Source organism: Theobroma cacao, chromosome 9, assembly GCF_000208745.1.
Source record: "Theobroma cacao cultivar B97-61/B2 chromosome 9, Criollo_cocoa_genome_V2, whole genome shotgun sequence".
Classification (NCBI taxonomy): domain Eukaryota; kingdom Viridiplantae; phylum Streptophyta; class Magnoliopsida; order Malvales; family Malvaceae; genus Theobroma; species Theobroma cacao.
The window spans coordinates 38385634-38406297 of record NC_030858.1 but is presented as its reverse complement, the minus strand read 5'-3'; the positions used below and the strand labels follow the sequence as shown (position 1 = coordinate 38406297).

Here is a 20664-nt window from a genome sequence, read left to right as displayed (position 1 = left end):
ATTCACTACCACTAGATACACGAGCATCACGTTTCAAACCCTTTTTTTTACTCTCCTTTAGTGGAACTTCTGTTGAGAGTATATATTCTGTAAGGCATAGTAGTTAGCATCATATGATTGTCAACCAACCATCAGCCATGATTATTAGTATTTGTAAGCAGCACCCCCTCAAAATCAACTTTGAAACTTTAATTTTTCATGCATGATTAATCATGAAAATCACCACCCATCAGTCGTTAACCCTAGTGTTTTAGAATCAGACTTTTTCTGAGCAAGAGAACTTTCGGTATCTTTTGTTAGTATGTTTTTCTTAAAAAGAAGCCTGTCCTCGCTGCTGCTGCAACCATTGTTTCCCACCCGATCGACGCTCCCCCACTGCCGGAATATGGGTAGATTTTGGGTCAAATTGTTTGAATCGTGCAGCTGTAGGTGTGCTTATATATATCTACATATGTACGTATGATGTGCACTTACTGTTCCCTCTTTCTTGGCCTTTATTCATTTCAAGACAGTAATGATCAGATTCATTTCATCTGCCCTTTTCTGCATGTTTCCTGACTTTATCACACGCAACTCAAACCAACAGTCACACATACCATAGGGATCAGATAGACTTGTCTGATGAATAGTTAAACAATTCTAATAAAAGGGTACGTAAAAAAACGTGACACTTAAATAGCTCAGCTCGTGGACTTTCTGTCCGCAGGAATATATAGTAGCATATGTCTTCTTCTCTCTCTTCTCCTTCATTTAATTGTTTAATTTTCCAGCACCATGTAACCTTTGTTAATTGTATATCATTGTCGATTTTTTTATTATTAAAGGTTGTAGGTAAGGAGTACAGAATGCATATGACTTTACAGTGATCCTGTCTCTTGACTTTTCTTTTCTTTTTTATTCCCACATTTTCTTGATGATTTTACTTTGATTATTTACCAAAAGCAAGCCTGCGTGGGCTGTCTTATCTTGGAATTGGAACAATAGATTGGTTGAACTCTCCCAAGAAAGAAAAAGCTACCTACCCAACTCACATTAACATGCTTTTTTTACCAGACTTGGCAAGCCTAGCTAGGAAAGTCTTGTATTTCAAAGGACAAAAGAGTATTTGGCAATCCTACTGCTACTAATAATTATACTAACAATGACTAGTACCAGAGAGAGAGAGAGAGAGAGAGAGAGAGGATAAGAATGAATAAACAAAGTGGAGGAAGAGGGATTTGTGAAAACGAGAGGCCATGGAATATGTCAAGCCACCTTCTAACACGCCGCACAATCTCATTGGCTCTTGCTCTTTCTTCTTTCTTTGTCTTGTCAAATTCAGGTGGGCCGGGGCCGGGCGGCTCTCCTCTTCTTCTCCCCCATGTTTTCTTCCTACACAATTTAATCATACTTTTATGACTCCTAAACTATACTACCAATTTGTCAGACTATAGAAACATGGACTTTGTGTACGCCCTAGTGGATAAGTTTTAGAACTATTATCACAAAGTCAAAGCTATCAGAAATACTAGTATTTTATGATAATGATTCACTCTTACTCTGGCATGCATTCTCCTCATCTTTTTACCCTTTCTTTGGTGTGCGTGCATGTTGATTACCTAATAGGATTTGGAAAGGCCTTTCCGAAACAAAAAGTATCTGATGTATCAGTAGGCTTCCTGAATTGAGTTGAAGCATGCACCAAGACCAAAAGGCATGTATCACCATTTACTTACTACTAGATGATCTAATAAGTAGTCATCAAATGATACGGTCAAGATTGAGGTACTGGTAATTAAATTGGAGATGGAATTGGAGTTGGAATTGGAATCTTCTTCCTCTCAATCCAAAAATGTAAACGTCATTTGATGCCATCCTGGATTTTGGATGTCTGCCATTCCCCTTTGGAGGACCCACCTCTTATAAAACATACACACACACACACACAATAATTCATTGTTGCGTCTACTTCTCTTCCCCTAGATACACATTTTCCATTCCCAATTAGTTTCCTCTCCCAACTTCTTCTTCATCAGGGTGTCAATATTGATTGATCATTTCTCCCTGGTTTTGATTTGCTTCTTGAAGTTTGAGTCGCCTTATCAGAATACTAGTCATCCTTCTTTTCGGGCTTCTCTCTCATCATCCACAAATGCTAGTAACAAGGTGTGGCCACAGATTCTTTAAGTTCCGGACCCCATCGGTATTGCTGATCAGTCTCTTTCTCTCAAGTCTTTGAATGCCAAAACTATCCTTGTTCACCAACAAATATTCCTTCCCGATCTCACTAGAATTCTTGGGGGAAATCCCATTTTTCCAAGAAAACTAGTGCTATAGTCGAAGGTGTGCCAACATATTTACTTTCTTGGTTAATTCCCGTGTCAAATGTTAGCTTACAAGAAGTACGACTTCTCACGTGCGGTGGTGGAGATGGCATGGATCATGCTAAGGATTGACTACTCCAGGCTCTCTTGGCTCCTCTTTGGTGTCTTCTCCTACGAAAATCATGAAGGAAAGCCCCGGATTTAGATGCTCTTTTATCTCCGTCGACCCACCAATTACCCTTTTTATATTTATGTTGACTTGAAAATTTGTTTTCAATTTTCAATTAATTTCAAAAAAAAAAAAAATTTGTTTTCAATTATCACGTTTATTCTTCCAAGTTTTTTCAAGATTTTCCGGGCTGCCACCTAAGTTTTGTGGATAGCTCAAACATGTATCGAAAACAGTTCGATGAAGCCAAGCTGCAGGAGAACGGATACGTTGAAACCGATCCTTCTGGTCGATACGGTCGAGTAAGTTCAAAGTTAAATCTTTCTTAGTCTTTTTCTCTATCTCCATATCCAGGTATATATGTACCTGCATGCAAAAGCTTTCTACATCTTGCTCTTCTTAGAAACATTTTCCGTTTGGAAAGTAGCTTAAAATTATTGCTAAAATCAATAGGCAATTAAGTAAACATAAAGATTTCCCGAAAGGGTCTTTACGACAGTTTATATTACATATAAATTTTCAACTTGAAAATTTTTGTGATTTTAGTACAGTGTGGTGGATGTTTATTTTCTGCCCACTACCATAATCAGATTGGTTTTGGTTTGCTTAAGCTAGTCTCTGGGGTCGGTGGGTCACTAGTCGAACAATGGTAGCAAGGAACAGTTCAAACATTTTCATGTCAAAACTCTTCGAGCAAGTTGATGGCCTGTCGGCGGATTAAAATATATATGGTTGTCAGAGAAACAATATTAATTTAAGGCTTTTACTTTAAAATAAGCAAATCAATGTTTTTCAATCTCACCTCACCTTATTGAGTTCTTGAAGGTCATTACAAATCAAAACAGTGAATACTAGCAACATCTGGGGTTCGAGCTGCTTCTGGTTCTAGCTAGCTCTTGGACAGTACGATGAAGTCATTTTAATTTTGATATCTGAATTCCTTAAAGTATTGTGTTACTGTTCTGCACGTCTAAATTGTGATTGGTTAAGGGTAGGAGAAAATTGGGGAATAAAACAAAAGAGATCAAATCATGTCTTGTTGACACTAAATCGACAATCATGCTTAACCAAGTGGCATTAATTAATTTAGAAGAAAAACCACCAACCTTTTTCTTTAACAGCAATGGTGGAAGTTTTACTGTTAACAAATTGTTATCTTTCTGACAAATTGTTGCAAGCACCAGCAACCAATGCCCAAGCTGAGCATTTGCATACCTGTAAGAAATTACAATGAAGGGAATCTCATGTATGTCTTTGCAGGATCTTGAATTTCCATTAACATCCATTCAAGGCATGCAAAAAGCATTAAAAAGTGGAAGCCACAGAAGAACATCAATGGATGAAACGTAACAATCGTGATACTAACATAAAAAATTGTCACAGAACATCAAATGATGAGCAGAAATTTTCTTTTTAAGTTCTGATGAATCTGACAATGAAATCCATTGCTTCCTTGTTACTCATAGACTGTTGGGTTATATGGATGGTAGAATTACCTGATTACTGTAGAGATTTAGAGATTCATTGATTAATTATTGAGGGACAAGAAAATTATGGTTTGTTTCCAACAGTTTGAAGAAATTCTCGGAAAAGGTGCAATGAAAACGGTGTACAAAGCAATTGATGAGGTCCTTGGAATGGAGGTGGCCTGGAACCAGGTAAAACTCAACGAGGTGCTCCGGTCGCCAGAGGATTTGCAGAGGCTGTACTCTGAAGTTCACCTCCTTAGCACCCTCAATCATGACTCTATCATAAGATTCTACACCTCCTGGATCGACGTTGACCGGAAGACCTTCAATTTCATCACTGAAATGTTTACTTCAGGATCTCTCAGAGAGTAATTCTCTTTCTTACTCTAATTTTGCCAACTCTTCTATTCCATTTCACTATTGACTAAACAAGTAACACTTCCGAGACCAGTCCTCATTCGATTCAATATTAAAGCGATGATGAAATTGCTAGCAAGTAACAACTGTGTATAAATGTGCAGATACAGGAAGAAATATAAACGAGTGGACATCCGAGCCATTAAGAATTGGGCTCGCCAAATATTGCAGGGTCTTGTATATTTGCATGGTCATGACCCTCCGGTTATTCACAGAGACCTTAAGTGTGACAACATCTTTGTTAATGGCCATCTTGGACAAGTCAAGATTGGTGATTTGGGGCTTGCAGCGATTCTCCGAGGATCCAAATCAGCCCACAGTGTCATAGGTACCTTTTCCTTTATCATTAACTGGTAAATGTTAGTGCATAAACTCTACAGTGCCAATTAGTCATGTTTCGAAGTTTTTGGACTCCAATGTTGATAGGCACCCCCGAGTTCATGGCACCAGAATTATATGAAGAGGATTACAATGAACTTGTTGATGTCTACTCCTTCGGCATGTGTGTTCTAGAGATGCTTACATCTGAATATCCATATAGTGAATGTTCCAATCCAGCTCAAATTTACAAGAAAGTGACTTCGGTATGACCCGGTTTTAATGTCAGTATTAATAGTATCACTTAATTGGAGTATGACATGCATGTCACTTCCTTTATTCAGGGGAAGCTACCAGGGGCATTCTACCAGATTCAAGACTTGGATGCGCAGAGATTTATTGGAAAATGTCTAGTAAATGCTTCTAAGAGATTATCAGCAGAAGAACTGTTGCTTGACCCATTTCTCGCTACTGATGAAGCTAAATTGTCTCCCACGACGAGGCTTGGGAGTCCAAAGCCCTTTCTGAATGAAAGGGAAATGGAGAAATTGCATCTGAATGATGATCCGCCAAGAACAGACATGACGATCACAGGGAAGCTTAATCCTGAAGATGATACCATCTTTCTTAAAGTACAAATTGCAGATACAGAGGGTACGATTCCTTTCTTTATTGCAATGTTCTGATGTAACTGTCTCGGAAAATTATTTGTTTTCACACACTTTTGGCCACAATTTTTTAGTCAGTAAAGCAGTATATTGATTTTCTATCTCTGCGTAATGAATTATGAGGAGAATTCCTTTTTCGGCATCTTGGCCATATCATCCTCAAACTATTGTAATTTTTGCATGTGATTTAGAGGTTAAATTATGATTTAGGCAGCAAATAGAAATGAAGGATATCCAAAACTTGGCTTGAAGTTTTAGTCCGTTGGCAGGCAATGTAAATCCTGCTGTCATCAATTGTTTTAGGTGGTGTATCATTTCCATAAGGTCTTTTCTTGCAGGTTCTGCTAGGAACATATATTTTCCCTTTGATATTGTAAATGATACACCATCGGATGTGGCATTGGAAATGGTGAAGGAGCTAGAGATAACCGATTGGGAGCCATATGAAATTGCAGAAATGATTGATGGTGAGATTTCTGCTCTAGTACCACTATGGAAAAAATCGGACTTTCCTAGGAATGAAGCCTACAGTACATTTAACTTCCAAGAAGACGATGATGGGTCTCATCATCCATTTTACTCTTTCTCCTCCTGTTCTTCATCCCAAGTGTCACTGTCTGGCTTGATGACACGTGGCGGCGATTGGCTCCAAGGTATGGCTCTGCACAAATTCTTTGTACTACATGGTACTCCATTACATAAGCTTGATTGCCAATCATACACCAGCTGTTCTGGTGTGGTAGATATGCTGCACCCACATAGTACTGGTTAAATTGGCTTATCTAAGTTGTGAAATTCCTTTGCCCAAGTCTCAACACCTGCCTGTTGAGAGGTAACTTATAAAAACTATTAATTATGTCTTGTTATCTTCTAGATAACTCATTAAATTAGTGTGTCTAGGAGCTGATATTCAATGTTAGTCCATGTTCATTGTCAATCTATGTTTGTTATGGTGTTTAGGCTTCCTAGATTGAGTAATTAAGTTATTATGTTCACATATACCCAAGAAATAGGTAAATCAATGCCAATTTTTCTTTATATTCTTTGCTAAGTAATCATTCTCCTTTTGATATCCACATAATTATTACTTCATCAAATTGGTCTGCCTCGCCCTAGGTTAACATAAAACTTTCAATGTCAACGGGAAACATTGCTATTGCAGATGATTTGCTTGATGAAACCAGTTCTCAGAGCTCTTCACACTCAGGAACATATAATAACATGAGTTACTTCTCTGGAGATGACCACAAGCCTGATACGAGCCTTACAACAAAGAGCAAACATGTCAGCCCAAGAATTCGCAACTCAACTAGATTTTGCAATGAGGAAAGTTCAAGAAGCGGACAGTCAATAGCTAGGAATTGCTATAACCAATACAAGGCTTTGGAATCACATGCATCTAGTCCTAAACATAGGGGAGTGATGGACCACCGAAAATTAACAAGGAATCGGTCGCTAGTAGATATTAGGAGCCAACTGCTACACCGATCATTAGTGGAAGAGGTGAGTAAGAGACGGCTGTTTAAGACAGTTGGAGCTGTGGAGGATATTGGGTTTCAGGCACCTTGTGAGGTTCCCACAAAAAGGACGCAGAGGACTTCAGGGAAGAAACATGTAAAATTCTAGCTCTCACAAATTTTGCAGGTCGAATGAAAGGAGTGATCAACAGAAAAAGCTTGACTCACTGGCTGGATTGACCTCTTAATTATGTGGTAAGGGAGATTCTGAAGTTTACATTGAGGGTAACTGTCTGTATGATGGCTAGCGCAATTCAGTGTAAATATTATATATCCTTGATTATGGAGTACTTTGTGTTAAAATAGAGCCTGTTTCAGAATAAGATTTATGAACAATGATGATAGCATTCTCTTTCACTGCCAGCGCCTAGGGTGATGGAAATGCAAATTGTTCTTCAAAAATAAACAGAGACAGAGACACACAGAAATAATGTGCAAATCCATTTGTTAAACAAACGATACTAGCAATTTTGTATAGGCTAATGGTGGATGATGCTTGCAAATTCAACTATTGTAATTATATTCTAAGATAGTTTTATGACTTCTGAAATCCTTCTGCTCAGAATTGCTTGAATGAGAAATAAGCCATGGTGGTTTAGCAAATGATATCAACCATGACCAGTCCGAATGCATGAGGGTGATGGCAACGTTATATGAGGGTGGAAAGTTAGGATGTTCAATCCTTATTCAGCTTGCTCCTAAAACAGGTCAAATAAAATTTTTAGCAATTTAAAAAGATATCATGATATGCAGGCGTGAATTCCAAAAGTGAAATCCTTCATATTACTGTGAAAGCAACAAATAAGATTTTCAAATTAAGATTCAAAGCGCTTGAAATCTGCAAAATTGACAGGCCTTAAGAATATACGATTTGGTTTGTTCTACATGTGTCTGGCCACAATCCCTGGCACTGATGTTTGTCATTATATCAGAACCAAGTGGGAAGGCTGGAAGCAAAAAACGCTGAAACCAAATAATGCAATGCAGCATGCTTAAGTAGTTAGATGTATATCATACTCACTAATTAGTAAACTATAGAGATTTTTGTACCAGCTTCATGTCTTCCAAAAGGTATTCTCTGGGTGCTCCTTGCATAATTGTGCTCTCCACCTTTTTCTCCGAAAGGTAGCTTTTCTTTTTTACTTTGTATAAGCATATGATGGTTAACTCTCGTGCAAGTTGCGGTGACAGCAAATGCTTTCTTTATTGTTTTAGACTTTAATCCCACAGCAGGACAAAGAGATATGGGATAGAGAGGCTGGGGCATTTTCTAGATTTCTGAAAGTAAAAAATCCTGAGAGGTTTTGCAGCCAGAAAGGAGACTCATCAAGGACACAATCATGGGTAATGTTCTGAAAGAGTTTACTAGCTAGGTTTTAACTTCTTCTTTTTTTTTTCTGGGAATGCAAGGTTAATGGCCGGTTGGCTATTCCCAATCCTCATGTGGTCATTGATTAAGTTCAATGGCATTGTATTTGATGCCCTGGTGGTCCTTATGCTTGAGCTATTTCGATTTCAAATTTCTTTCCATGTGATGTTTGTCCCTTTATAGAGGTTCAATATCCATTCCATGTCTGATGTCTCTAGCCATTGGAAACTCCCTCTCAGGCCTCCCTCGAGCCTATTGGGTTGAATGGGGGAAATATATTTGCTCATAATGCTCTTTGGAAGTGTAAATTCACTCTAGGACCTGTTTTCATATTCTGTTTAATTTGTTTTATTCTTGTTATATTTTATAGCTTTATTGCATACCATCATACATCCAAATTAGCTTTTCTGGATTCTCTGCCTCTAGCAGAAGCGATTCCCCCAGTCTTTCCAAAATCACTCACAAATTATTACCATATCATTGCTGTACGATTGGCAAGGTAGGTTACGATCGACTACTTTCTAGCCCGAAGAAAAATTGCTAGACTGTTAATGCTAGAGCTATGTTTTGTCCCTTTTCCAAGCAAATTACAAACCTTTTCATTCTACAATCATGAAAAAAACCTTGAAACCTACTGCAGCACATTTCTGAATTCAGGGTGGAGAGCGTACCACTAAAACTCAGATTCACAGTAACAGACAACCTGTATTATTCACTGCTGTTGAAAGAAACGACACAGAAAAGCATCTCTCTCGATTTGCTAGTGTCTTTTCTTCTAAATAAATAACTTTCCTGATTGAAACCCTAGGGGGTAGTTTTGCTCCTTAAGAGTCCTGTCTACAACGTAGGGGATCAGCATAGGATGGGACATTGTGAATCCACTATTCTAAGTGGCAAGTTCAACCGGTGACTGAACTGGGAGCTTCCAATGTATGCTAAACAATTACAAGAGAATTGTGGTCCTCTAGAGCCAAAAGTTGGGAGAGCCACCTATCTTTGCGAAAGAGTCCTAATTATTATCATATTAGCTGGACTGTCGGTGGTCCTGCTTTGTGTTGTGTAGCAGGCCGCAAAGCTGCTCACAATTCACTACTAGGAGTTATTATGATTCCCAATCTTAGATTAAGCCCTGGTATTCATGTTAGTTCGTCTTCAACATGAAAGGCGATGAAGACTGTGTTAGAAGCGATATTGTCTAATGGTTGAACCTTTTTTTTTCTTTTTTATCATCTTAACCTTTGCAGACAGGGTAAGTCCTACCATTACCAGACTGGTCGCTTGCATATGCTAAAGCCTAAAAGTGTCTCGCATATCCCTTGGTGTCTAAACTTCCTTCAGCTTTTAATAACAGCAATGAACTTCAGAGAAGATTGGAGGTCTAAAAAATGCCTCTTTACTCTAAGCTTTTGGTATAATCAATTTCTTTTTGCAACTTGACAGCATGATTTGTGGACCTATGATTCTCTTTTCAGGAAGAGCCGTCAATCCCATTGATTTGAGTTGGGTTGGTTTTACACGAGATCTTACACTATGGATTATGTCTTAAACTCAACTGATCAGTACTTTGACTACCTGTTCATCATGTTCTGCAATTGTATATAAGTTAATGCACGGGTGCTGAAAATTTTTTGAGAATAGTATGAAACAATACCCCTGGCAATGGTGGGCTAAGAATCTGAACAATCAGTTTGGTTTACTTTGAAATCGATTTTTTAGTGCAGGGTAGAGATAAATTTGAATAGGGGAACAACTACTTACAAGTAGCCAAGCAAATTGTGGAGTTATATTCCTGATTAAATATGGACTTAAGTCTCATTCAACCAACATTCACCGACCATAATTCCAGCAATTATGATGGATATTTACAAATTTCCCAGTCTGCATTTATTTCAACTGTATCTAATAATAGTCACACGTTCATACTTGTGCAACAAAGCAATTATGACAGTATTCAGGCTTACTTGATGATATATCATTGAGTATTCTTTTTGCTTTTTTGGGAACAAAGAAGCTTGGAGCTTGTTTTGGTTCATTCACAATTCCACTTGTTAAGTTGCTGCTAGGATTTGGTGCCCTAAATCTCATAGATCTCTCTTGTTACAATTGGCAGCTTGACAGCTTCTACCAAAATATCTGACCCAATTGCCAAAAACAAGATTCACTCTTTTATCATCGTTTCAGAAAGACCTGGAAAATTTTGTCATATATGTTCAGATAGGAAGTCCTTATCAGTAACCACAGCTGTTTCAAATTTTGCTCCAAATTGACAAGGGATAGAGTTAATACTGTGCAACAGCTAAGTTCGAAGAGCTAAACCGAGGCCCCAAAAATCAAACAGGAAAGTGCCTAAACTCTTCGGGAACTTCCTAACTCAAGTTTTATTGGACAGAATACCACTAGAGGAAGACATCTTCGACAAGTTGCTTGGTACTATTAACACTTTTCTCATGCTTAATAATCATGGATTTCTTTTTACATAATTATGAGTTTTTTTCATTATTATTCAAGAAGTGGCAGCTTCTGTTATGATTATGCTTTGCGAGTAAACTATCACAGCATGCATTGAGCATTCATTGACTCCTTAACAGAAGGCTCTATGCAAATCCTGCCAACTCATGGTAAAACAGTGTCAAGTCCTGTCAACAGATTTACTTGAATTATGTGAAGGTGATGTAAACAGAGAAGGTGAAAGCAATATAAAGCTAACTCATAACCACTTTTAATAATCCTGCTTAATCAGAATACTGGAATTACAGAGAAGAAGTCAGAATATAACATTTATTTATGTGCATTTAATGATCTAGGAATTTTACAAGCGTAGGTTAGTCATATCAAGCCAGATTTGCTCAAACGCCTCAATGATAAGATCGTGGTATTGATTAGAATTGAGTGAAAGATAACAAGCAAGAAGATCTTCCAAATCTTTTGATGCCCGAATGTTATTCTCCACAATCATCTCAACCATGGAATCCCTGAAGTCTCTTTGTGGATCAAGCGAGGACTTGACGACTGCTAAACTTCCTGCAATGCTTCTATTCCTAGACTTTAGGTACGTACTGGATGATACGCTCTTTCGTGCATAAGCTTGAATCTTCTTGCTTGCAATTCTTGGAGAATTTGCCCGAAGCCTTATTCCGGGCGAATTAGCAAATGACTTTCTCACAAGAGGACTACCCCTTGGTTCTTTTTGAGTCCGAATGCTCTCTTCTTTAACAATTTTGACAGAAACAAGCCGGCGTGCTTTAGTCTCCTCTAATCTAGTTGAACTTGTCGTCAACTTGGTGACTTCATCTGCCTTTTGATTGCACTTTGCTGGCTTTGTCAATATTGGAGGAAGCTCGAGTTCAGAGATTGCGTCAAATCCATCCACCATGTCAAATTTCGTTGCATGAGACTCGTTATTCATGTCGATGATGATATCAGTGGTTGAAGAACTGAGTTTACAGTTGTAAGATTTCGAGTATGAGACTGGTAGATCATATGACTCAGCAGGAGCGAAAAAGTCATCATCCTCTGATTCTGATAGAAGAGACTCGGGTTCAGGGGAACTTTCGAATGGAGAAAGAGAGTAGTCAGGAGACTGAGTTAGACTAGAGTTGGTCGGGACTGAGTTAAGTACGGCATGACAGCTAAAACCCGCAGAGACAGAGGAGACAACTCTGGGAGAAGGCTTGTAAACGGTTCTTCTTCTGCCTCTTCTCTTCAATGATTTTCTTGGTGGATCAGGAAAACGAGTGCCCGAGGCTTCAAGATGCACAGGTGAATTGTAGAATCTGCCAGCTTTGATAGGTTCGGTGGTGAAGTAATAGGATCTTGGCTTCGAATCGTGGGGTTTTTGTGATGATGAAGATGATGGGGGAGGTTTTTTCTTCAGTGGGTGAGACCGGTGTTGCTTTCGGGTTTTGCTCATGTCTTTGAGCTTGTAAAACCAGGCATTTGGCATCATATCTGAGAACCTGAACCTGTAATTACCCATCTTAGATAGACCTCTTTCTCTGTCACTTCACTTGAAAACCCTCCTCATTCTCCGCTTCTCTCAGACTTGGTTTGTGTTTGCCATCCCCTCTATTTAATGCATGAGAATAGAAGATTTTACAGATGGAAACTGAATAGATAGCAGGTATGGAAGCACAAACTCTAACTTTAGGCAAGGCAACAACAAAAGATGGGCCCCCCCCACGCCCCCCAACTTGAAAAGTCAAGCATGAAAGCTAATATCGAGAATTATGCAAAAAAAAAAATGGCCTTCTTTTTATTAAATCATCAGAAAATCCAACACAATGACAATAGCCGAAGACACGGTTTTCCGCTCTACAGTCTTCCCTTCCTTGACATCATCTATGCATGGTAAGTTCCTTTGGTGACTGCAAGGCTCTGGTCAGTAAGCTAGTCTTGTATGTAATGTTTTTTAAGGCATTCTACTTGCTCAAGCTGACCAATTTTCTTTTGCTGGTCTTTTAAGAATTGTCAACACCTCAGATGGGTCCTCCTCCTTTTATTTATCCAAAGTGGTTTTCAGTGTAATAATGGTTTTGGTAATATTGAAGACCCCTTTGTCGACCCAGTGTTGTTTTTCTCCATAATTCCCTCCTCCACAAATGATGCAATTTCCTTCCATGCCTTTTCAATCTCTTAATTTCCAGCTGCCCCACTTGCCTGGTGCTGGACGTCCACTTACCTGTCCCCTCCAGACTCTTGCTGAAGGGCGGAGCTTTAGATGCCAATCATGGCACACATTGTCATTCCTTTTCAGCCAGCTGCCCATAAATTGAATGCTGAATTCAAGGTAGTTAAAATTGTTTTCCTCTTTTTTGAGGTGGCTTGAGCAACTGAACCACAGACACAGAGTGGTGAATTGGTTGTATTGTAAAGCTATGAAAATCTAGAATTGAGCATGTTTCTCCTATAGGGTCTGCTTAGGCCACTTCCAGCCTCCTACGCCAGCCCAATACCTAATGCTGATAGCTGGTAGAGCCGTAGAGGCGACAGTAAGCCGCCTCCCCAAAGTTTAGAGGACAAGAGCCTCCGGGAAGAGCTGAAGGGGCAGTTCATCCTCATTCATCGTAAAGTCATAGTCATATGCTTGGAACTCAAAATCAAATATTGATTGGATAGACACCTTGTGTTACAAAACTCCTTCATCTTGCTTACAATCAAATTTCTTGATTTGATAAAAAGCGTTTGTTAAATTTCTGAGGTAATGTTACGTTTACAAGAAAAGTGCATAACAGGTCAAACAAAGTAGAAAGGAATGCATGCTTTAGAGAGGAATTGAAGGAAGATCAGGAGTAATAATCTTACCCTCGTTAGCAAAGACAGAAGCTGACGATTCAATCGAGAATGTCATGCCCTATTTCTTCTGTTAGGTAGACAAGTAGACTCGGAACTAACCGATCTAGATGTCCCCTTGAGGTAGCAAAATACATACCAAGGTTGCTGTCGGGCCAAAATAGGGAGAAAAAGAGAAGCAGACAATTAATCTAATATTTCACATATCATAAACAAGCACCGAAGATTTTGGTACTAGCACTTCAGCGTTGAAAGTTTAAAGCCAGTGGTATACCCCATCCCATCACAATCTTTCCCTTCTTTTCAATTTCCTTCCCTGTTACTGTGCAAATAAATCAAAACCTGTTGGGATTCTAAATCCCAAATTTCTCCATTATTTAATAAACACAACTAAGAATGATGGCGAGAGAATTGTAAAGTTCCCCCCTTTTTCTTTCAATAAGTAGTACAATCATAGATATTCATTTAATGCCACTTAATTTTTCAATGTTTTCTTAACAATGATCTTTGTCCTGAAATAAAGAATCCAATCTCTACCCTCGTGAGGAAGGCGAGGATGGCAGAATTACAACCTAGCAACCTAACAAATTCTAACTTTCTAAGCTACAATCAAAAAACGAATATATATATATATATATATAGGATAGGATCCATGGATTGTTTCTACTATTATTGTCTAAAGAGTACCAACTACCTTTTGTTTTGCTGAGCTAAACAAAAAAATAAAAAAAAAGTGTACCAAGTACCCAACTAAATAATTGTAAGGCTCCTTGAAACCTACAAAAGGAGGCCAGCAGCATAGCATGGGTAGAACAGAACCAAGCTGACACAAATTTGTCAGTAACAGTGGCCTCATCGGCTTCATGACCTCATCTTACCAAGGCCCGCTGGATTCCTGGAATGCTATGAGTCTACTGACACTGTTCCACTTTTCTCCCCAAAATCCAGTTTGGGTTTCGTACGGGGAAAGTTGCCCAAGCCCATGAATCTGACTCCTCCAATAAAAATTATGCTAGTACTATAATAGGCAATGCCATAGGCCCATAAACTAAAGCCATCAGCATGGCCTTATCCTGCTCGTGCCCATTCATATGGCCTGGTGGATTTGCTATGAATGTTTCTTCCCCAAAGGCCAAATTCCACATCAAAGATAGTGGAGAGCCTGATCACCAACCGAGACCTTTTCTGAATAGACGGCAAAATAGTTGATGGAGTTCCACTTTGATTACAACAACCGCAAGAGCAAGACGTGAACCCCACTGCGACCCACCACAACCATACAAAAGAGAGGTACAAGCAGCCTAACAAACAACGTCCCAAGTCCAACAGCGCCTATCTTTCTCTCCTGACTCCTCAATAACTAACATCCTTTCTCAACAATCTGTGTCTCCACTCTCGTGTGTGTTATACCAAACTAATTTTATCCCAATTGATAAAGTTGCTATCACCAGCTTTACTGCAAAAGAAATCATAAGCAACCAAAGCTACCATCCATCCCACTGCATTCCTTCAAAAGCACTCTGCTATATACCAATCATTATAGACGAAAATGAAAGCATTTGTTGCCTTCAAATCCAAGCTTTTCAACCCATGCAGAAAACTTGTCCGAAACTTCAGGTTCAAGCTCAAGAGGCCAGTATTTCTAAGAGCTCTTAGAACCCATCCTCAGCATGCCAAAGTCAGAAAAGCTCCTAAAAGAAGTCCTACTTCTGCATTATTATCTGTTTTTCGCTCTCTAAGACAGTCCAGGAGGATGGATAAACTTGCAGAGTTTCAAAGCTTTTCCGAGGCAGCGCGCGATAGGCTGCTCTTCCCCTCACCCCTCACACCAGCTTATGTGAAGGTTGGAGGTTCCAGTAAAATGGGATCCTCCGGTTTTGATGATTTGGAAGATGCATGCAGGAGTTTTGAGAATTATTTAGTTGAGATGATTGTTGAAGAAGGGAAAGTGAGCGATTTGATGGATGTGGAAGAGCTCCTATATTGTTGGAAGAACTTGACATGCCCTGTCTTTATTGATTTGGTTTCTCGATTCTATGGCGAGCTATGCGCAGACTTATTTTCCGCTGATGATGACAATGTTGATAGTCCCTAGTAACTGTTCAGTCGCACCTGTACTTCTCGTTTGTTTCATAGCTGATCCTCCCTCTCTCCCTCTTTTCTCTCAATCAATTGCTCACAGTTGTAACACGAGTACATAAACAGAGAATAATATTAAAAGCACATTTGTCTTTCTTGAGCTAAGCCGATTGTCTTTTTTTTTTCCCCCCTTTTTTGATAAACAGCCAAGCCTAGATTTGATCATATCAGCAAACAAACACAAGGTGAGCTACAACATCAGAAATAAGAACAAAAGTTACCATACCATTGTGCTTCGAAGATATTATATCAGGAGCAACCATATAGTCATGGCAATGTTATTTTACAACAGATCAAACCTGAGCCCCTCACCTGCAGGCAGCCAGGAAGCAAATATAATCTAGGATATCAATATTTTTAGTCATTGTTCAAACTTCTAACCTGATTTTTGCAAGGGGCTCGAATAACGTAGTTATCTTGCAATTAAGCACAGAATTCCTGAATGCTAAGTTACATCAATGGCATCATCATAAACAATGATTGGACAAATAATATCAGAGTATCATCCAGCAGACAATAATAGAATGGTAACCAAAGTATGATGGCATCATTGGAGGCGATATCTATTTACAGTTCAGGGGGCAAAAAACAGGCTTTTTTGCAACTAGAGGGTGACGTAAAGAGTATGAGCTCCTGAGTTGAATCCCACCCTATCCTACGATTCAAAAACTACAAAAGTTCTCAACTACCTCCCACTAAGTATTAACATACTCAAAACTAAAGGTGATTAGCATCTATGGATTGGCTAATTTGTCTTCGAAAGATAAACTCGAGATCTCACCACTGTGTCTCCAATTCTAAACCCAGGCAAGACCATTAACTCAACCTTTTGAGTAGCCTGTCCCTCATCAGAACCCACCAGACCTTCTCTGTCTTGCTCGATAGATTCCATGTAAACATCTGAGAATTGGCTTCCCCTCTTGACAACAAATATTTTTGCTTCAGGATCAATTGAGCAAGCTATCCCATGTAGAATCCATATCCACTTTGCCATTTTCACAAAGATCTGGTAGAATGGTGTCCGTGGATGTTTGCCACTCGATATAAAATTCCTCTGATCCAAATTCCCAAAGAATGACATTTCCATCATAGGATGAACAACCAAAAGATACTTCTTTCTGCAAAATTTTGCAAAGCCTGAATCTGGATTTTCTATCAGAGCATCAATTGGATCATCAAACTTCATTATATCATTGACATTATAGGACTCAAGCAACATTCCATGAAACATTCTCCATGCAATGTAGGCTTCAAACGCATACTTCTTGTGGGGCCTCCTGGAGTATGCAACTCCATCATCAATTGATTTTACTGCTAGGTCTAAATCCCACCCTGAAGCCATCATCAAACTAATCAATGGCTTTGCAAAACCATGAATGGACTTTGATGCAGCTTTGAAGCTGTTCTGAAACATAGTAACATCCAGAACCGTTGTCTTCTTTCTCTCCACTCTTTCCCTTCTGATTATCTCAATCAGCTTTGCATTCCCGAAAGCCAAATCCTGGAGTTCTTGCTTCAGGCGGACAATCTCAGAGTCCTTGGTTTTATTTTCAGACTTCAATTTCTCTAACAGCCTCTCATTAACTTTAACTTCTGATGGAAGAAGTTCCAAGCAAGACGAATCAAGCTTTGATTTTGTGAACTGCTTCTCCTTGTATGCACGCTTAATCTTGCAAAGTGTATCAAGCTTAGACAGAACAAGTTCATCGGCAGCTATAATCTTGTCCGGGTCATACGGAATATGAGCTTTCTGAAGTTGGACATAAGCTGATTTTAGTGCAGAAACAGTGTCAAATAACTTCAAGACCTCTGCGTCACAGCATATATTCCTTTCGCAGGAAACATCAGCTGGCCGGGGATGTATTTTATCGCTATCACATTCAGTTTCTTCAGTATTATCACTGCTATCCTCGCCAAGTGGGGCATTAATGTTGCTTGTGTTCAACATATTTTCAGCAGAAAAAACACCCGTGGATCTCAGCTTGCAAACTCTGGCAAATTTTGAAACCAACTCGGATATGTTTGAAGAGGGCTTAGAGGGTTTAGTGGTGGTATATTCCATTCCTTTAAGAGATCAGAAAATCTAACAGTAATGAACTTGTTTGGACTGGACAACAGCTAGTAAATTTCAAACTATAGACACCACTGGAATTTAATATAAAAATTCATGAAAACAAGTATACAGTGAACATAGCAGGCCCTAGAAGAATCGAGATTCCCGGGAAAATGCCCCTTAAAACCCTCGTAGTGGCAAGAAACACCCGGATTAAAGAAATGAAGTAGGGTTTTAGATTAGCACTGATTAATTAATGAGTAAAGGTTTGATTGAAAGCAATACTATTATGTATGTATAGACACATACTAAGATTTATCAGCAGAACCATTCAAACTGATTACAGCGCTAAAATCCTAGTGAGAAAGGAAAAGAACAAATTAAGTTTTTTAGCAGAAATTCTTCTAAGATTGATTGATAATGATTCTAAAAGCAACCAAAAAAAAAAACAGTTTAGCATCAAGGTCCAAATTCCAAACAAAAACAAGGAGGAGGACTTGTTTACTAGGAAACAGCAGGCAAAACAAAATCTTTGTCACATCCAGAACCAGAACATAGTAAAGAAAAAAAAAAAGAATGCAGAGTTTAAAAGTAGGACAGACAAGTTTTGCAAACCTCAAGCGAGTTTGTTTTTTCTCTGTTTCTCAGTCTGTGAAACATAAACAGGGAAACAACGACGTTTGGATTAGCAAAAGGAAAACACCCCCACAGCCCCACTAAGCTTCTCGGAGTTGCAGCGCAAAGAAGTCGTTTTGGGCATCTCCGATCTGTGCAGACAGATAGAACTATTATTACTATTAAAAGTTTTGAATTTGATGAACAATATATACTACTACAAGCAAAAAACAGTCATCAAAGTCTTGTTATCGGTGCTGAATTATTAATACTACTACTGAGATGGTACTGGGCAGATTGGAGTTTAGCGAGGTTTTGTTTTCTTTTTCAACAAGAAAATAGAAATATAAAAAAGTACTAGTAGTATGTCAAAATGTGAGGCTGAAGATTATTTAGTGATTATTTATGGGGAAATGGAACCAACACGGGAATCTGTGGGTTGCAGAAAGCTCTGCTGCAGAGGGGAAGAGACAGAGTATGTGTTTTATTTATTTTAGTGTCGATAAAAGTGACAAAAGCGCGGGCAAACACGAAGAGGCCCAAGGGGCAGCAAGGCTGAACAAACGAGTACTGTAAATGTAAATGTAATAACCGCACGCACGCGGCTTTCTTTCTTCTCTTCTCTTCTGTGACAGTGACACAAACAACTGAGAGCTGAGTGAGAAACCCTTCACGGTTCTCGAAAAACTTTGATCTGATCCAGTTTCAGCCCTTGCATCTTTCTTTTCTTTTCTTTTCTTGTTGGGCTGGCAGTCTCCACCCCATCATTCAACCTAACTTGTTGGGCCTAGATGCACTTCTGAAAGGGAATGAATCCATGAGTAACAAGTTTAAATACCTTTGTAGTGATGCTGTTTCATGTCTGATATCTTTAGCAATGGACCACTCTTGCTGTTGTATACATTTGCGGTGCTAAAAAAGAAAGACTTGTGCTACTAGTACTACCGAGTAACACTACGAGTGCGACACATGTCTCGCTGAGGAGAAACCAAAGCTCGGGTGCTTGGCGTCTTATGGCTTTAGCTTTGATTTTGAATCAGATGGAAGACGTTTTTGGTTGCATCCTTTTGTCGCAGTTCGCATGCACGTGAACCTGCTTCTGGATTCTCTTCCACGATGGATGTCGATGAGCCGACGATCTTGAAAGTTAAAACCCTGGATAGATTATTATTAATTACTTAATTAATTTAGAAACACAAACTTCCAGGAGGAGAACAGAAACAGTTTTATTATTGCTTGGTATATGAAAACATGCATGTGCCCCTGCAAGCAATAGAAGGTTGGGATGCAAATTTTTGCTTGTAGATTTACATGCCTGTGGTTTTGGTAAAAGATAGACGTAATGCAAAACGACTGCTATAGGTAATCATATTTTTTCATATAGAAATACAAATAATCCATGCCAATGATGACAGGAAAATGAGATTTCGTTGCTCAGGTTATAAAACAAACTAAATAGAAAGCCACTCGCAATCCTGCTTCCGAACCCGTCTGCGGAAAAGGAATACTAATGAAGTAATAATTGGATGCACAATGTCAGGCCCGTGGAAACACCTTGAGCACGTGAAAAGTTTCAGCTCCTACATGCCAAGGAAAATGTATGCTTGACCCCTGACAGGGACAGAACTCGAATACGACTACAATTGAGGATTGAGAGAGAGATGAAGCTATGGGCTGGGCCCTGACCATTAACCTCTAGGCTCTCGGCCTCTTGAATCGATCCATCCGAAAGAATTTTCAAACCCCATACAAACCCTGTAGTAGATCAAATTACAGCCAATTCATGCCCCATCTGTCGCAATCACAAAATGGGCTGTCAGCTTTATTCAAGTTAAATAATTGAGAAGAAGTCTGTCAGGGTGGATGGCTGCCTGCACATGTCATCTTCACATTTCCCCCATCACTGTCAAACCATAAGCTTTGGTGGGGTAACGGTCAATTTTGAGTTTGAATCATTAATGGTGAGGACTGAGGAAGAAGAAGAATGAAGGGAAACCATGGGAGACAGGCCTCTTGTTAGCTACGAAGAGAGGGTAAGTGCATTCGAATTAGAAAAAAGCCCTTTAGATGAGAACAAAAGCTTAATAACAAGCCAGCTAGCATATTGGAGAGACTTTTCCTTTTCTCCATATCCATCTCGATATCTAGACTAGATTTCTTCATCCCCACGCTTACAATAACTTCTTCGATACTATGGACACTCTCTGGGCAAGAGAATAAAACATGGACCGCTCGTGATATTTCACGCAAGGTTTCCCAATTTCCCCAACCCCACTCAAATAATATGCACTACTAACTATTATGCTTTCTCTTGACAAATTTGCCATCTCATGTTCTT

The 20664-nt window shown here is 39.1% G+C and overlaps 4 protein-coding genes across 5 annotated transcripts; 2 read left to right on the top strand and 2 right to left on the bottom strand.

The window, feature by feature from the left end:
• On the top strand, positions 1928-7402 carry LOC18591081 (probable serine/threonine-protein kinase WNK4). Its single transcript, XM_018127274.1, has 7 exons — positions 1928-2774; positions 4044-4309; positions 4463-4686; positions 4785-4942; positions 5021-5330; positions 5683-5997; positions 6507-7402. Exons 1-7 carry the CDS (start codon positions 2694-2696, stop codon positions 6968-6970), a joined length of 1818 nt encoding a protein of 605 aa, XP_017982763.1. The 5' UTR covers positions 1928-2693; the 3' UTR covers positions 6971-7402.
• Positions 10928-12840, bottom strand: LOC18591079 (transcription repressor OFP4). Its single transcript, XM_018127276.1, has one exon. The coding sequence runs from the start codon at positions 12204-12206 to the stop codon at positions 11040-11042; it is 1167 nt and encodes a 388-aa protein (XP_017982765.1). The 5' UTR covers positions 12207-12840; the 3' UTR covers positions 10928-11039.
• LOC18591078 (transcription repressor OFP17) lies at positions 13963-15763 on the top strand. Its single transcript, XM_007017001.2, has one exon. It carries the CDS (start codon positions 15069-15071, stop codon positions 15612-15614), a length of 546 nt encoding a protein of 181 aa, XP_007017063.2. The 5' UTR covers positions 13963-15068; the 3' UTR covers positions 15615-15763.
• On the bottom strand, positions 16058-18857 carry LOC18591077. 2 transcript variants are annotated; one of them, XM_018127275.1, is made up of 2 exons: positions 18327-18857; positions 16058-17741 (listed from the first exon to the last, which is right to left on the bottom strand). In XM_018127275.1, exon 2 carries the CDS (start codon positions 17718-17720, stop codon positions 16404-16406), a length of 1317 nt encoding a protein of 438 aa, XP_017982764.1. In that variant the 5' UTR covers positions 17721-17741; positions 18327-18857; the 3' UTR covers positions 16058-16403. The 2 variants fall into 2 exon arrangements, with proteins under 2 accessions (XP_017982764.1, XP_007017062.1); XM_007017000.2 differs by having other exon boundaries at positions 16058-17722.

Coding starts and splice junctions, on each gene's coding strand:
- LOC18591077 (XM_018127275.1), bottom strand. CDS start 17,720: ATGGAATATACCACCACTAAACCCTCTAAGCCCTCTTCAAACATATCC.
- LOC18591081 (XM_018127274.1), top strand. CDS start 2,694: ATGTATCGAAAACAGTTCGATGAAGCCAAGCTGCAGGAGAACGGATAC. Junction 4,687..4,784: donor ATCAGCCCACAGTGTCATAG/GTACCTTTTCCT, acceptor CAATGTTGATAG/GCACCCCCGAGTTCATGGCA. Junction 5,331..5,682: donor ACAAATTGCAGATACAGAGG/GTACGATTCCTT, acceptor CTTTTCTTGCAG/GTTCTGCTAGGAACATATAT.
- LOC18591079 (XM_018127276.1), bottom strand. CDS start 12,206: ATGGGTAATTACAGGTTCAGGTTCTCAGATATGATGCCAAATGCCTGG.
- LOC18591078 (XM_007017001.2), top strand. CDS start 15,069: ATGAAAGCATTTGTTGCCTTCAAATCCAAGCTTTTCAACCCATGCAGA.